This window comes from Hypanus sabinus, chromosome 6, assembly GCF_030144855.1.
Source record: "Hypanus sabinus isolate sHypSab1 chromosome 6, sHypSab1.hap1, whole genome shotgun sequence".
Lineage (NCBI taxonomy): Eukaryota > Metazoa > Chordata > Chondrichthyes > Myliobatiformes > Dasyatidae > Hypanus > Hypanus sabinus.
The window spans coordinates 154,122,218-154,140,748 of NC_082711.1; the positions used below are offsets into that span (position 1 = coordinate 154,122,218).

An 18,531-nucleotide genomic window follows, 5' to 3' on the forward strand; every position below is an offset into this window, starting at 1 on the left:
AAATATTTGGAGAGAACTGAACTAATTACAACATAATTAATCCAGGGATCTCCTATATTCTAAGTACAGAGAGTTGCTTTAATAACTATACCAGTCCACATCAAGGGATCAGAAACGGAAAAAGTGAGCAGTTTCAAGTTCCTAGTTATCAACCATCTCTCAAGATATATCTACTGGGCCCAACATATTGATACAATTACAAAGAAGGCACGATGGCAGCTGTATTTCACTAGGAGCTTGAGGAAAATTGGTATGTCATCAAATACACTTGCAAATTGGTATGTCACCATGTATACCATGGACAGTTTTCTAACTGGTTGCATCACTGAAGGGGCCAGTTCACAGGATCAGAAAAGGCAGCAGGAAGTTGCAAACTCAGCTAGCTGAGCCAGACTCCCCAGCACCCAGGACACCTTCAAAAGCAGATGCCGCAAAAAGGTGGCATCCATCATTAAGGACCCCCATCACCCAGGACATGGCGTCTTCTCATTGCTACCCTAAAAAGAGTTGATACAGGAGCCAATGTTTCAGGAACAGCTTCTTCCCCATCACCAGATTTCTGAATAGACAATGAATCCATGAACACTACCTCATTATTTTTTTCCTCCTTATGCACTATTTATGTCAGCAATATTAAACCGGATTCTGAATCTTTACAGCTGCATTAAGACTTGTCAACTCCGCTATAGTTTGGGAGACTGCTAAATCCAAAGGCTTTTCAATGCAGAAATTTGAATTTCCTCAAAGAAAACCATGGACTATCAGATAATGACAAGAAGCATCACAATCACAATTTAAACTTGGACAAACTGAATGCTTATCCCCTTCAAGTGAATCATCAAGTATGGATAAACTTAGCAATAAAGACTATATTAACTGCTACTGCAAGTTTTCTCAAAAGTTCATAATCCACACATATGTAATTTTTCACAGGAGTATTCTTCACATTTCAAAACAATACACATAGAACATAATTTCTATTATGTTACCATTGACCCACCAGAGAATAATACTCACACTGTGACAGGAAAAACATTAGTTGCAGCAGTGATGGTCATACATGTAGTATAAACCATCTGCTCACAGTGGTTGTGGAGTACACATTCATCTAAATTCCAGGAAGTCGGTAGTGTGAATGTGATATTCATTTCTTCATGTGCTTCTCGTCCTACAAAATAACCACAGCACATTTTGTTTTAAATTACTCAAAGGCCTGCCATGTACCAGTTGTTTTCCCCAAGTGAAAATGCACTGAAGTCAAAAGTGCAAAACTGTTATGACTTCAATTAAAATAAAGTATGATGGGAGACATTTAATACTTGTAAATATTAAATATATTTGTTCCTTTTATGGGGTACAAGAATGGGAATAAAACTGCCTAATGTAGGTTAGTTAAGTGTACTTGAAGAGTGTAACAAGGTATACCATAAAGAATGCAATTAATGCTCAATGTTTACAAACTTGAAAGAAAACCTGTAATTGCAAAGCAATACAAGGCCCTTGACACACCTTTAAAAATCTGCTTAGATGACATTGTACCCGTGATGTTGTTGCAATTAAGTTTTCCATTAAAACAAAAGTGATTAAAAAACATCACTGCCAAAAAATATTTTAAAAATTAAAATTTCAGGGATTTACTCTAATTTTTGTCAATCCATTCATTTCACTCAACTCCATTTGAGAAGGCCAAAAGTAATGCAAGTCATGAAGAAGGGCAAGTAATGAGATAGACTTTGGGACTTGTACATAAAACTAACAAACTGAAAGCAATTTTGTCAACCAGAGAACCAGGGTCTCCAGTCAATCATTGGCAATCCCCTATAACATAACAGATCTTAAAGAAACTTGAGCAGAATAGATGTTGAGATATTTCCACTAGTGTGAGACACACAGCGACAAAATAAAGGACAAATCATTTAAAGCTGAGGTGTATGATAGCTGTCTCACAAGGTTAGTCAATCTCTGCAATTCTTTGTCCCAAAGGTAGTGAAGACCAGATCATTGGATATAAATTTTAAGGTAGAAATGGGTATATATTGGAAAGGTCAAGGCATTAAGGTTTGTGATAAGGAGTTAAGGCCAGCAATGATCAGCTATGATCACACTGAATGGTGGGGCAGGCTTGAGAGGCCAAGTGGCCTATGCCAGCTCCTACTTTCTTGTGTTCACCATGCCTCCCCTTCTCTGCAAGTTAAAATACTTTTTAGTTTTACAATTCTGCCTTGACTTGAAATCTTCTAGCAACAGATGCTACCTTAACTGTAAGTACCATCAGCAATTTCTGTTGATTTACCTGAACATTATCAGTACATGTATCAGTCTGGGAAAGGGCAACAGATGAGAAAGCAAATAAATCTGCTCTATAGGACAAGAGTGGAACCGCTGTATGTTTTGGAATGCTCTGACAGAAGCATTGCGACACAACTTTACTGTACATAACAATGCTTCTATAGCTATTAGCCAAACACGCATTTCATTGAATTTATAGCATATATCAAATTTTAAGCAGTAATTTTTTGTATCCCTGTTTCAAAGATTCTGAAAATAAACTACAATTTCAATCCTTAAGCACATTTCACTAAGTATTTATATCTGCATTGCCAGTAGTAATGTCTTTATTTCCTCAGGAAATACAAAAGCATTTCATTAGATGTTATTTTTCCTGTACAAAAGATCGAAACAATTGAAAACTGCCATGCAAATTCACAGGCTACTCACCTTGGTCTTAGTGGTGGAACTTCTGGGACAGAAACAATTTTAGAATCAAAAAATAATTTATTTAATAATTAAAATGACAGTAAATAAAATATAGGGCATCAAGTTATTTGTTTGCACAATTTTGTACATTGAATCATACAAATCAAAAACTAGACCGTAATTAACTTAAAAGTAAAAAGTCTATTTGTTAGTTTTTATAAAGGAGGCAGAATTGTAAGTTATTTGCAAATTAATCTAAAAACCTTAACACACTTAGGCTGCTATAAAAAAAATGACACAATGAATCAGAAAGAATTATCCTACTAATTTTAATCATTTTACCTGTCAGTCCAATTTGATGTCCAAAGATAGTTGCACTAAGATGTGTAATATTCCGTGAGTATCCACCAAAAGGTTTTAAAGGATCCAGTGTGAGCGTTATTGCAACAGAAATATTTATTGGTCCAGGATCATCCAGAAGTTGGGGGGATTGAGTGGAACTTCGCATTTGTCCACTTGTTACTGTGCTCTCTGGGGTGGTGGTTTCATTAATGAGGTGCTTTAATGTTTCATTCTCAGATATGCACAAGTCCAGATCATTAAATTTCAACAAAAAAGTGTTCCAGTCCTAACAAGAAACAAAAACATGCTTATGATTTTGTAATGTTTTCCCTTTCAAAATTAAACTTTAATCTTTACCTTGGCATTAACCAAATGAATTTTGATCTATTTTTATTGACCTGCAGTCACGGTGAAACAATCTGTCATCAGGGACACATCAAGTTCCCAGCACAGGGAAGACAGGATCTCAATCCTGGTTCCCAACAGAGAAGCTCACAGCCTAAGTCGACACTTTTTTGATCTATGGAAGCAGGATGTATATACCTATGAGCATACCGAATGAATATCCGTCATAAAAACTTAACACACTTTTTTAAATAATTTTTTTTATTGAATTTTCAAATGGTTACAGAAGGTAAACAAAATTATCAACCCTTCCCTCCTCCCCTTAACCCCTTCCCCCAACATATCCCTGTAGAAAGAGAAATTAAAAAGAGAGAAAAAAAAAGAAAGAAAGAATGCCTGGATATCGGAAGATCCCCACATGCTCCATGGAGTTCATAATAGCTTTAGTATATATATTTATTTCTTTCCCCAAATAACCAATAATTTTATGTTTGGAGCACCTACATATTTAATCCTAACTTTTGTAAATAAGGGCCCCAATTTTTCAGAAATATTTCATATTTATGTCTTAAATTATAAGTAATTTTTTCAAGTGGAATGCAGCTAAAAGCTATATCATCATTTTCTTAATGTATGTTAAAATTATTTTTCTTTTCACTGGTCCATTAAGCCCATTAACATTAAAACTTAAAAAATTCAGTAAATTAGTCATTATTTTTAACAGGGTTACTCCGGTCTATTGTAATACCTAACTTTTCAACTTTCGTAGTACTTCGGGGAATCTTCTTAAAATTCTCTGTGTTGCTATGTGTCTCCCCCCCCCACCCCCCAATTGTCCAGACAAAGAAAGAAAGATTAAAGAAAAATAGATTACAAAGAAAAAAAATAACAAAATACCAATGTTGTGAATAAAAAAAACACATTACCCCCTCCGTTGTACGGGTCATGGCAATTGCCATGATTATACACGTGAATCCCGTAGCAATCGATCCTAAGTTCCCCCCGCTCCCCCGTAACATAAAAAAGTATATATAAGAAAAAATATCACTACTCTCGATTAATATTTCACAAATTTTTACCTTTCTCCCCCCGTATCAAATAATTAAGAATATACTTAAATATTCCTCTGTCCTTAAACATCCATCAACTCCATTCACTGTCCCTGTCTTCATCTTTAATCCGTTTCACTTTTAAACCTTTGGCTGTGGTTAGCGAATATTTGGGAGTTCTTGTGCAAATTCCTCCGCATCCCGAAAATCAGTAAAAGATCTTCTTTTTCTGTCATCCAAAAAAATTATCAGGGTTGCCGGGTGGCGCAATATAAATTTATAACCCTTTTCCCATAAAACTTTTTTCGCTGGGTTAAATTCCTTCTTTCTTTTCAAAAAGTCATAACTTATATCAGGATAGAAAAGAACTGTTTTCCCTTCTATCATCAATGGCCCGTTTCTCTTTCTGACACGTTGGGCAGCTGCCTTCAGGATCTTTTCTTTATCTTGATATCTTAAGCATTTTATCAACATTAATCGCGGGTTTTGATCAACTTGAGGTCTTGATCTTAAGGCTCTGTGAGCCCTTTCAATTTCAATTAACTGGGTTCCTTCTTCCATTTCCAAAATTTCCGGAATCCATTTTTGAAAAAAATTTATTGGATCCTCTCCCTCTATACCTTCTTTAAATCCAACAATCTTAATATTATTTTTTCTGCTAAAATTTTCAAGTACATCCACTTTTTCCAACAACCATTTTCTTTCTGATGTCCAGGCAGAAATATTATCTTCCATTTTATTCACTCTATCAATGGTGTCTCCCGTTGTCTCTTCCAAGTTTTTAATTTTCTTTTCCATTTTGTCCTGTCTTTTCATCATTTTATCAAACATAATCATATTTTTAATATCTTTTTAAATTACTTTTAATGCTTTTAATTCATGCATTATTTGCACCAAAGTTTTTTTTATGTCTCCAATATCTTCAATGTCTTCTTTGTTTGTCTCTACATCTTCGTCTGATTTATCCAGAGAATCCGATTCCACCTCATATTCACTTTCAGTTCCGATCATAGCTGGGATTTGTAGTTTGGATTGCTCGTGTTTGCGCATGCCCCTTCCTTCACACATACACAATTCCTGTTGCTTTTTTTTTGGAAACGGTTGATGTTGTCCAAGTTTCCTGTTCTGTATCGCCGGAGGTAAAATGCACTTGAGCCCGATGCTCTTTCATGGCGGCCGGCCTTGATTCTTTTCCAACTTGTGTTGTCTTCAAAGTAGTAGTTTTCTTCTGTTTCTGTTTAGGAGACATATCTTAAGACAATCCTGAGTAGTTTATAAGTAATTTTTAAAACGTATTTACTAACTTTTCTTCACTTAAATATTATTTTACTGTTTTCTTTTTTACAGGAGAGCTGGAATTCCACGTCTCGATCCTACATCATCACGTGACGACCCCCAAAAACTTAGCACATTGAAGATTATCTGCAGATAACATGCTCATTTAGGAAAGTCCCCTAGGGGTACTTCACATAGACATTACCATACAAAATTAAACAGTGCTTATAGAAATATTATCACAGATTACAGTATGATCACCCACTATGAACCAATCAGCTTTGAGGATGACCAAGATAGCAGAACTGTACTGTAAGTCTGCAGGAGATTACAAAGACAGGGAGGCAGAGAAACCAGAACAAAGGGATTTGAAAACAAAGACAAACTTTGTAAAGGAAAAGGTAACACTTCATTGGTTAGTAAAGGCAGGAATGTAACTTGGTAGCTAGAAATGTAACTAGAAACTTGGTAGCCATTTTTGGATGGCAAAACAAGGGATAACAACAAATGCATTAACATCGCCGTCAAAAGAAGACAGGTAAAATGATACACTAGCATATTAATGGAGACAAAGGTAGAACAGGTTAACATCATGGAGAAAGAGCTCACATTCGTCCAACCTCTGATTATTGCCCATGCCCTCCAAACAAGGTAACATCCTGTATCCTCATATGAGTGCACAGTTTCCGAAGTATTTTCCCCCATTTGGGACCATCCTGTTTGTAAACTCCACAGCTACAACATACAATGCCATGTAGTAGGTTCATGACATTTCACAGAGTCACTGTTTCATGCTATAACTAATTATATACTAATAGCCAACCATTTTCATTCAAAACAAGTCTACTGTCAACTTTACTTTTGTCAAATTTTGACTCAAATAATATTTTGTCTGGTTTGAAAATAGTGGTATGAAAGATAGGGTTCTGTTCTAAAAAAAACATTTGCCATAAGCATGACAATTGTTTGTTTTAAAACCTTATTTATAATTACTGCTATTAATTTTGTTTGTTGTCTATAAAATTATAGGCAGATACTACTAACAAACTAAAAATTATTACACATATTGTTTATGTATATAAATGCAAATTTTGACAGTTTGAACTTCTTTCCTCTCCATCATCCGCACCCTATAAAATGGATTTTGAAGTAAAATTGCTCTCTAATCTAGTCTTTATGAATTGGTGCTAGAAATCTTGTAAAAAAAAATCAATCTGACTTTTTTTGAAATATACATTTTATTTCCAAGCAATAAGTGGGAGAATAGAAGACAAACTACCTCAGTCATCTCTGGAGACTTGATTTCTTTTATTTTAAAGAAGTATCCCAGTGTCAAAAAAGCTATGGCCATAGCACTGACACTGATCATAAACACCACAAGGGGAGGACGGCTGCTGACGTACACCTTCAAATTCTCCAGTGGATGGACAATAAGCATGGTTCCAGTTAAGTAAACCTACAAGACAGAATAAATTCATGACAAGAATTGACAGGATTATCAGCATGACAGCCAGGAGGTAATATATGGGATATCGTAAAATACATTATTTTTAAAATCAGCAAATACTGGTCAGGTTTATTTAAGGTACAAGGGAGAGAACCAAAGGGAGCAGCAAACTTTAGGTATGGAATGAGAGGTGGAAATTTCTGGAATGCATATAAATATTGATAGGCATCCAATTTTCATAGATCAAGAATTTCAAACAGTTAGCAGTTCCATAAAAGCAACTGCTTTATGGAACTGCTTTAATTAGACCTGCTTTAATTAGAGGTCTAATTAAAGGCACTTTCAAAATGTGGAAAATCTGAACAACAAGACTTCATCAAAAGAATCTTCACTTCAATACACACAATTAAAATGAATACCTGTATTCCTTTTCAAGGCAAAAGATTACTAATCCTTTGCTTTCCTATAGATAACAGCTAAAAAGACAATTAACAGAAAATGATGTGCATTAATATAGTTGCTGTCCAATATAATGACCAATTCACACAATAAAAATACCAACAATTTAAGTTTGTGAATACAATAGCTTAAAAAATTTCAAGCAGAGATAATGATATTTTATTCAAGTTTTAACTGTTGATTGTCAGAAGGAATTCAGGAGAGATCAGTGCATCAAAAATGAGCAATGGAAAATAACCAGATAGCTTCTTCACCCCAAGGAATTCACCAAAAAAAAAAACAAGATTATTTTCCTTAAAACATTTCAGCTACAGAGAAAAATATGTTGTTCACCTAGTATTATTCTTAACTGGATACCAAACAAGAACTAAAAAAACAGGACCAGCAGGTAGAACGCAACAATAGACACATGCAGGAAGTAGATGTTATTAAAATGTAAATATGCTTTGCAAATTATGACATTACTTGTGTTTCTTTTTTGCCAGGCTACAATAGTAATCTGTTTGGATTTCATTCAAACCAACTACAGCTAATCCCAAACCAAATCATTGCCAGAGGATTTGTAAAATTCTCAATACTTAACCTGATCCATGTGTTATAGCAGCTTGGACAACAGAAATTTGTCCGCAGAACTCAAAAAAATTGAACTACCAAAAAAATTGAAATCCAGAATACAATTTGCTTTTATGGAACTGCTTTGGGGGGGGGGGCGGGAGAGGGAAATTGCTCCAGGGATTTTACCTGAAATGTCAACAATTGTTTTCCTCCTTCAGATCCTATCTGACCCACTGAATTCCTCTAGCATTATGTATGTTGCAGACTGAGAACCTGAAGTTTGACATCATGTGAAGTTTGATCCCAAGGTGCAGTTTTGATAATCCATCAACAGAAATACATACTTCAATCTTTGTTTCTATCCTTCTTTGTCATCTAAACTTAGCAAGATTGTGCTCAATAGGCCATCTATATTGTTCACAATTGCCATAAAAGTAACATTTCCTTTCCATTGTTAGTCAAAGCACAGACACAAAGACACAGAAATTTGTTTTCAGTTTTGCTCAGCCGGATAAATATCAAAAGACTGCAGGAAACAGGATATTAAAAGAAAAGCTTTGTGCAATGACCGTTACAACATCTGATATCAGAAATATAATGCTAAGCTTGCTGTAAAGCAGACCATGCAAAATCCAGTATTTCTGATCCCTTAATATTCAGATCTGCAGTCAATATTAGCACAAAACTTGGGTAAAGTCTTGGGAGTGAAAGCAATGATTACTCACTGCTGGCATTCATAGAAAATACTAACTTAATGCTTCTTCCAAATGTCCAGATGACCTTATATCTTCCCAGAATGCTCCAGGCCAGGCTAAAGCTCTATATAAAACCACATCTGTCAAAACACAGCTGCTCATGGTTCTTTTGCACCAAGTTCTGCTTATCCATCATTCCCCTCCTTCCTGACCCACACTCACTCCATCTCTGACAACAAATTTAAATCTTGTTTTCAAATTCTCTTATTTCTGTAATTTCCTCCAGCCCTACAAATATTTAAAAACTTTTATCCAATTCTAGCTCCTTACAAACACTCCATTAATAACTTTGTATTCAGTTACTTTGCCCTAAAATTCCTTCCAAAACCACTGAGATAGGATATTAGAACCAATGAATCACGACAAAAGGGATGAGAAATTGAAATTATGGATGTACTTAAAGGGATGTTACTCTGTAAATAAATCAAGTTTTTAAAATTCTGAAAGAAAATGAACAGTAAAAGATTTTCGCTGATTCATAAATTGGTATCAAGGGAGGAAAAAAATAACAAGGAAAGTTACAACATATTTTAATGAATAAAGGTTCACTTAAGAGAAGGCATTTGAAAATCATTACAAAAGATAGAGAACCGCATTTGTCAGATTACAGACAGCTTTGCACTTCAGGCAACTCCTGCATCAAGTCTTGAACTTGTTTTGCATGGTAGACTTACAAAAAACTGTAAAAACTTCCTGCTGTCTTATCTATCATGATTTAATTTGAATGTGAACCCTGAAGGTAAGAGATGAACCTTGATATTATTGCATGAAATTAAAACAGTGGGCATAAATCTAAAACAAAATTAGTCCAATCCTTCAACATAAAATAAGCAATCAAGTAGAAATTGATAATGTAAAAACAAATATTGAAAATTGCACAAGTAAACAATCTTTACAAAATTATGATTAAGGAGAGCACAATAACTCCTTCCTACAGGGTGTGCAACTCCAACTAGGCAGCAATCTATTTTGTTTGTTCATTACGTGTCATGTCGTATGACATGGGCGATCATAGTCATTCCATGACCATGATTGTTCTCAGCAAGTTTTTCTACACAAGTATTTTGTCATTGCCTTCTTCTAGCCAGTGTCTTTACAAGGCAGGTGAGCTCAGCCATTATAGATACTAGCATCCAAGCTCACAGAATCAGGTCTTGTGATATGCTCCAGCCATATGACACTCCACCACCTGACCCTGATCAGGAGGACTAAACAGGTATTGCACCTTGCCCAAGGGTGATCTGCAGTCTAACAGAGGGAAGGACTACCCAAATCTTTTGCACTGGGGGTCATTCATTGAAAATGCAAGATCAACAAGTTGGAGCATCAACTCTGTCAGTCTCTGCAGGTATTTTTTTTCTTTCTAAGGTTCCAGTATTATCTGCTATTTCTGATTTTCAACAATCTACTCTCGGATTCCAAAAGTTCAAAGTAAGCAAGTGGCAGTGCCCATACTGCTGACATGAAGACTAAGTGCATGCAACCATGGGATCCTGAGGGGCTTTTTAAAATCTTTTTTGAGAGACACACTGAAATGTAAAGTACAGATCCATCATCCTTACCCAATGATATATTTGTGTGTGAGAGTGCACAAATGTTCACCATGTTGATTCTTGAGATAAGCATTTGTTCTTCATGGAGAAATCAGTACCCTGGGCCTATATTTTCTTGAGGTTAAGTGCACATTGAGAGATAGCCAGATTCTTATGGATTTTGACAAAGGAGATGGAAGAATTTGGGTTTCCACTACCTGGTATATTGAGAACCAGAGAAGAGAATCAAATCAAAACTGCAGATGCTAAAAATCCAAAGAAACACACACAAAATGCTGCAAGAACTCAGAGGGCCAGCACGTATGGAAAAAAGCAAACAGTTGACACCTACGGCTGAGACCCTTCTTCAGGACTGGAAAGGAAGGTGGGCAGTAGGAGAGGAAGTAGTTCAAGGTGGCGCGGGAGAGGTGAAGTAAAGAGCTGGAAAGTTGACTGGTGAAAGAAATAAAGGGCTTTTGAAGGGGAAATCTGATAGAAGAGGACAAACGACTGTTGAAAAAGGGAAGGAGGAAGAGCACCAGAGGGAGGTGATGGGCAGGTAAGGAAAGGAGGAATACGAGGGAAACAAGAATAGGGAAATCAAAATAAAGGCCCAGCCATTGAAGTCTGCGATGGCATAAAAAAAATGCATCCCAGGCTGCAATCAGGAGGCAAGAGTGCAAATTGTTAAGTCCCTAGAGAGATTTTCTGAGGTGCCAGACAACTGGAAAAAGGAAAATGTGATAACTCATGGTTTTACAATGAACTTGATTATTTTTCCCCCACAGAGCTTTTAACGAGGGCAGTGCAGTGGCTGTGGTAGACATCAGTAGGCCTTTGACAAGGCCCCACATGGGAGCTGGTCTAAAAGCTTGAGCCCTAAGGAATTGATATAAAAAAAACATTTTGAACTTATGCAACCTCTGGCTAAAAGAATAATTGAGACTGAATAGGAATTTTTGAACTGCAGTAAACTCAGTCTTCAGCAGTTAGCTAAAAAAAACAGCTTATACTAGTTCTCTCTTGGTATGCAGAGAGAGACATCGAGAGTTGATAACATTATACATTATACCCTCGTTTGAGTAAGGGGAGGAGGACTTACTGATATGGACAGGAATGAACATCTGTAATTAAGTTTCGGCCTTGTAAAGGGAATAACTAATGAGAACTGGACAGTACATCCATCTGTAATTAAAACCTTGATTTAACAAACTCTCTTATCTGTAACAACACACACAAAATGCTGGTGGAACACAGCAGGCCAGGCAACATCTATAAGGAGAAGCAACGTCGATGTTTCGGGCCGAGACTCTTCATTAGGACTCTTATCTCTTATCCACCAACAGATTTGGTAGGAGTACCAGTTCTACTAACATCTGCAACAGTAATGTATGGGACATAATATGTATAAATATATAGCTATAACCTGACTAAGTGGGTCCACTTGTCGGATGGTTGCAGTACTTACGTGCCTTTCCTTTGACAACTGGGTCTCAAACTCCTGCAGGAGGGTGCACAGTAAACTGTTGTAACAGTAAGTAGCTGGTCTCCCGAGTTTTATTCAGATTCGACTTTTAACAGCCCAAGAGAAACTAAGCAAATCAAATCCAAAATTGGCTTCATAGAAGGAGGCAGACAGTAATGGTGCAGGATTATGTGACTGGAAGCCAACAGTACAGGGATCAGTGCTAAGGCACACTGTTATAAAGTATCCACAAAATGCCGGAAGTATGATCAGTATGCTCAAAAATTACACAAAAATTGATGATGCTAGTGGCAGTGACAAAGGGAATCTTAAGCTACAAGCCTATACCATGAGTTGTTAAAATAGGCAATTGAATTTTAATTCTGATAAACGTGAGGCAATTCATTTTGGATGGACTAATAAGACTGAGCTGCACAAAATAAATGGCAGCACCCAGAGATATTGACATATGGATGGACCTTGGTGTACAATTTCCATGGGTAAATGAAGAGGACAGCACAGGCAAATAAGGATCTCTCATTACTGGGAGGTTAAATGTCAACTTTATATGACATTGGGTAGGTCAATGCAGGAAACAGAATCAGGTTTAGAATCACTGGCATTTGTTGTGAAATTCGTTGACTTTGCAGGAGCAGTACGATGCAATACATAATAATAGAGAAAAACCTTAATTACAGTAAGTATATGTATATTACATAATTAATTTAAATTAGTACAAAAATAGAAATAAAAAAAGCAGCAAGATATTGCTCCAGGGTTCAATATCTATTCTGAAATCAGATGGCAAGGGGAAGAAGCTATTCTGGAATTGAGTGTGTGCTTTAAGGCTTCTGATGGTAGCAATGAGAACAGGGTATGACCTGGGTGAGGGATATCCTCAATGATGGATGCCACCATTGAGGCATTGCTCCTTGAAGATGTACTGGACAGTATGGAGGCTAATGCTCATGAAGAAGCTGACTAAATTTACAACTCTCTGATCCTGTGCAGTCGACTCCCTCTACACCAGACAGTGATGCAGCCAATTAGAATGCTCTCCACAGCATATCTGTAGAAATTTTAGTGTTTTTGGTGATGTGCCAAATCTTCTCAAACTCCTGATGAAATATCACCACTGTCATGCCTTCTCTTGTGCAGCTGCATCAATATGTTGGGTCCAGGTTAGATCCACTGCGATATTAACACCCAGGAACTTGAAATTGTTCACTCTTTCCACTTCTGATCCCTCTACAACTGGTGTGCTTTCCCTCTTCTTAACCTTTATGAAGTCCACACTCAGTTCTTTGGTCTTACAAATATGGAGTGCAAGATTCCCTGTGCTGTTCTGGTTGCCACGTTATAAGATGACTACATTAGTGAACACTGCCTGGGATGGAGCAATTCAGTTAGAAAGGAGAAACTGGATAAACTAGTTTTGGTTTCCTTAGAAATGAAAGCGAGAAATTTTCCCCATAGCATGCATATATAAAAACAAAAAGCCCAAGTTTAAAAGAAAGTAGTTGGAAGTTTAAAACAGTAAGCTTCATAGAGGGTGGATAGAATCTGGAATGCAAATACCAAGTATCTAAGTATGTAGTTAAGCAACTTAACTACCAAAGCATAACCAAGTACTGGAAAATGGGACTAATATAGACAGGTACTCAAGTGGTTAGCATGCACTTTGTGCCTCACTACAACTCTATATTCAAGTCAAAAATCAATACATGATTATATATTAATCAAATCATAGATATGGGCAAAAGATCAACCACAATCTTACTGAATAGTGAATCAGCCATGAGGGGACAAATGGCCTATGCCTATTCTATTTCACATATTAAAATGAAATCAAAAGTACAGAAATATCCTATTATTCCTGTAAATTCAAAAGAGGCACCAATCTGTAGCTTACATTATATCAGCAATAATGTAAAATACAACCAATCTGGTAGCAATAAGAAGTTTGGTTGAAAGGTTATTGAAATTTTACAATCCTAGCAATGATACACAAACACTGAATTACTGAAAACATTAAGGCAAAGATTCCAGTTTAGGAAGATGAGCCAGCTACCTCACACTGTCAAAGAGCTGGGTTCAATCCTGACCTTGGAAACCATCTGTGCGTAGTTGCAAATTCTCCATGTTAGCACCTGGGTTTCCTCCCGATGCTAAGGTTTCCTCTCATAGCTCAAAGATGTAGGTGTTGGTAAGTAAATACATCACTCTAAATTGCAACAACTATGTACATGAGCGGTATATTCCAGGGAGGATTAATGTAGTATGTGGGATTAATATAGGTCCTGTTTTCTTGTTGCATTTCTCCAACTCCAAGTTCTCAAATTAATGTAAATTAATGTGTCAATGTTGGATAAATCTGATGCTAAATGTCTGTATTTGATTAAAAGAAATGAATATTACAAATTTTAAAACAGACTGATAATCATACTCATAGCAAATTAAACTATTCAGACAAAAGCCACACAATCCTGGTTATTCATGATAACATGATAAATTTGAGCATTCGAAGTACGGAACTTGCACACTATTGAAACCCCTAAATTACATGGCAAAATAAAGAGTCATAGAGCAATGCAGCATTGAAACTGGTGTTTGGCCCAACTGGCCCATGCCAACTACAGCATCGTCCCTGCTTGTCCCAGCTGCCTGTGTTACACCCATAACCTTGTAAGCTCTTGCCCTCAATGTACATATCCAAATCCCCTTCAAGTGTTGCAATTGTATCTGCCTCCACTATTTCTTCTGGCAGCTCCTCACTGCCCTCTTAAGTCTCTAGAATCTCTCCCCTCTTGTTTTGGACTCCCCTACCCTGGGGATTAAAAAAAAACTTAACCATATCCCTCACAATTTTATAAACTTGAGGTTACTTCACATTCTCCTTCACTGCAACGAACAGAGATCCAGCATGGCCAAGGCCTCCCTATAATTCAAGCCTCCTAGTCCAGGTAGCATCCTCAAATCTCATCTGTACCCTTTTCAGCTTGACAATGTCTTTCCTGTAACAGGGTGACTAAAACCGTACACAATACACCACAGTATCACCAACTTCTTTAACTACCGCAAAATGTCCCTACTCCTGAACTTGATACCTTAACTAATCAAGGCCAGCACCTTTGAGATACAAGAGGAAATCTGAGCACTCAGCAACCATCACCATCCTGCCTGTTTGCACAGCCCATCCAGTGAATATGCACTTGGGCTCCACACAACACTTGTCAGTGCCTGGCTATTCACTGTACAAGTCCTACCCTGGTTTAAAAGTACAAAGTGCATTACCTCACACTTATCTAAGTGAAATACATTATTAGCCATTTCAGAGGATCTCTCCCTAACTAATCAAGATCTTTGAAATTCATTGCAACCTGCTTCTTTATCAACAATATGTACATTCACATTATAATAAAAAGGTCTCAAGACTGACCCTGGGGCATCCTGTCAGGCACATGGCTCTAGTCAGAGAAAAGACTTTCAAACAACACCCTCTGCTTCCCATCGGAATCAATTCTGCATCAAAGGTTCTACTAGCCCAGGGGTGGGCAAACTTTTTGACTTGAGGGCCACAAAGGGTTCTAAAATTTGACAGGGGGGGCCGGACCAGGAGCAGATGGACGGAGTGTTTTGGTAATACACCTCATAAGAGAAAATAAAATATCATGGGATATGTAGAAAACATGTGCTTTAATTTCAATTGAAAATGAACAAATGCATTACAACAAAATATCTGTCTTTGAAGTCCCATGGTATTTAGCTATTTATTGAAATGACTTTTAAAACACTGAAAATTAAATGAATAAAATACAGCTTTTTTAATAGTAACAGTTATTATTTTAAAGCACTGAAGATTCTGTTATCCTTCAAGATATTATCATCATCACTCTCCTCCTGACTGTCTTTATTTCTAAAACGGTAGGAGATGCAGGTCTACTTGTCCTGCTCCTTCTTATTCAATTGTCCCCATGCCAAAACTCAACAACGACCCGCACAATGACAGAACAGTGAGAGCGCACCAGTATGTGGAGCGCGTTATTTGATCTGGAGCGCATTTTTTATTTTGAGAACGTACGTGCACCTGCGCACTACTCATGTCCATCGCTTAACAGAAATGACATGTAACATGTAAGGCTTATTGAAAAAAATATTTTCAAATGCATTTTTTACATAACACAACGAAGAAACTTATTTTTAATTTCAGTGGGAACAGTGTTGTTGGTCTTCCTTTTTAGCCAGCACATCAAAGTCTGGATTTAGTTTTGTTGTGGCGATTCTCAGGATGGATCTGAGGTGTTGGTCAGTTAACTTGGATCTGTGGCTGGCTTTGTTGATGTTCATGACGCTGAACGCCTGTTCACACAAATAGGTCGAGCCGAACAAAGAGTAAAGCGCAAATGTGGAGTAATACACTGCACCTCAACAAATGTCAATGTGTAGCGGTGTGCTACATGCAGCGCTAAAATTACGACACGGAGTCGGTAACTGCAGTCGAAGAAAAAAAACTTTTTTCGAAATCCCCAGCCTCACTTTTACGCCTCCCTCAACCTGCCCCCCCCCCCCCCCCCGTGGCGCAGAGGCTCCAAAGCTCTGTGCTCACAAATCCCCGCAGGCTATCTCCCTTAGCCGGAACGCTGGCTAATTGTGAGCCGGTTCGGATGTGCCAGGAAATGGGTCGCCACAAATGTATATAGAGTGCGTCATCTATTGGGAAAACGCCAGAATTGCGGGGAAGAAACGTTAACAAGGTTTATTAATATAATTTCATCAAGTTCTGCGGGCCGGGTTAAAAAGCTTAACGGGCCGCATATGGCCCGCGGGCCGTAGTTTGCCCATGCCTGTACTAGCCAAAGTCCAGTCTTCTGGAACTTCACCAGTGGCTAATGATGACGCAATCTATGATCTCTGCAATTTCTTCCTTGGCCTCCCATATGGTGCAGTGGTACACTCTGTCAGATTCTCAGGATTTTCCCAGCTTAATGTCCCTCAAGGCTGCAAATACCTCCATACTCATGATGCACATGTTCCAAGACCTCAATATTCATCACCTTTCTCTGGCATCAATTATATTCTCCTTAGTAAACATTAAAAAGAAAATTGGTATTGAAATCCTGGCCATCTTACACAGCTTCATACATAGATGGCCCTGATGGTCTGTAAGAGGACCTAGCTTCTTTTACTGTTAATATAACTGAACAATCTTTTGGAATTATCTTCAACTCTCCCTGCCAAATCTATTACATATTCTCTTTTCCCCTTTCTGATTTCCCTCTAAATCCTGCTCTCTTATAATCATTTATATTCTGCCTAAAAGTACATTTCCTCCTTTTCCCTGACCAGAGCCTTGACATTTCTCATCATAATAGGAATGCCCGAAGACTAACAGGAAGGTGCTGTCCCTGGACTCTAAATAAGGCCCTTTTAAAAGTCTCTGACTTACAACTGTTCTTTTGCCTACAAAAAGTACCCAGCTTGATCCTTTCTAATGCCCTCAAAAGTTGGTTTTGCTCCAGTTCAGGACCTTAACCTGTTCTTTTTCCTTAACTATTTTAAGTTTAATAGAATTGCGGTCACCGGACCTAAAGTGCTCCCCAACTACCATCTCAGGTACTTACCAGCCTCACTCCCCAAGAGGAAGCCCAGTATTGTTCCTTTCCAACTCGGTTCTTCTATAGATTGTGCAAGGAATCTATATGAAATGCACTGCACAAATTCCACCCCACTTAGGCACTCTGCAGTCTGGGTGGCTCAATTGGTACCAGGAACATTGAAATTTGACACTACTGTCACCCTACTTGACAAATCTGCTCAAGTTCTTCTTTCATTTCTTTACATATATGATCTAACAATCAAAAGCTTTTTAGAGAACAAAAGGCAAATCATAAACTCAAGAATGTCTGCAAATGCTGGAAATCTAAAGCAACACAAACAATGCTAAAGGAACTCGGCAGGTCAGGCAGTCTCCATGGCAGTGAATAAACAGCCAATATTTCAGGCTGAAACCCTTCTTCAGGACAGCACACCGCAAATTCTTTACATGCTACAAATTCTTCTCTTCTTAGTTGGAACATTCACTGATGCGTGCACTTATTTTCAAATACATTCATTGCTCACCAGGAAATTAAGCAGTCCATGCCAAAACATGGGCTGGTAAGTAGCAAGAACATTCACATCACTTTAAGTGGCAGGCAATGATCACCCTCAACAAGACCAGGTCTAACCAAATTCTCTTAGCATCCTTACCAACATCCTGGGGTCACCACCAACTAGAAACTCAAAAGACCAACAACACAGTAACTACAAGATCAAGTCAGAAGATTGATATCATGTAGTGACTTACTTCCCAATACTGTTTTCTACAGAGACATACTTTATTGATCCCAAAGGAAATTTGGTTTTGTTACAGTCGCACCAACCAAGAATAGTGTAGAATAGTGTACTATCTACAAATTACAAATTAAAAATATGATCTATCACATCCACTTGCCTGGATTATTGCAGTTTACCAGAAAACCATTTTATCTATGATAAGTAGCCTGTTCAACTGGCACCCCATCCACCATCAGTTCATACAGGTTTTAAAGTGCACCCTCCATAAAATGCA

At 37.5% G+C, this 18,531-nt stretch overlaps 1 protein-coding gene across 3 annotated transcripts in view; it reads right to left on the minus strand.

The window, feature by feature from the left end:
• Positions 1-18,531, minus strand: part of tmem248 (transmembrane protein 248) — a 32,273-nt gene that overhangs the window by 11,877 nt on the left and 1,865 nt on the right. For all 3 annotated transcript variants that reach the window (XM_059973222.1, XM_059973225.1, XM_059973223.1), the window contains exons 2-4: positions 6,988-7,164; positions 3,040-3,325; positions 1,018-1,168 (exon numbers count right to left, since the gene is read on the minus strand). In XM_059973222.1, the coding sequence (XP_059829205.1) occupies positions 1,018-1,168; positions 3,040-3,325; positions 6,988-7,164 (614 nt within the window). The remainder of the gene's footprint in view (positions 1-1,017; positions 1,169-3,039; positions 3,326-6,987; positions 7,165-18,531) is intronic.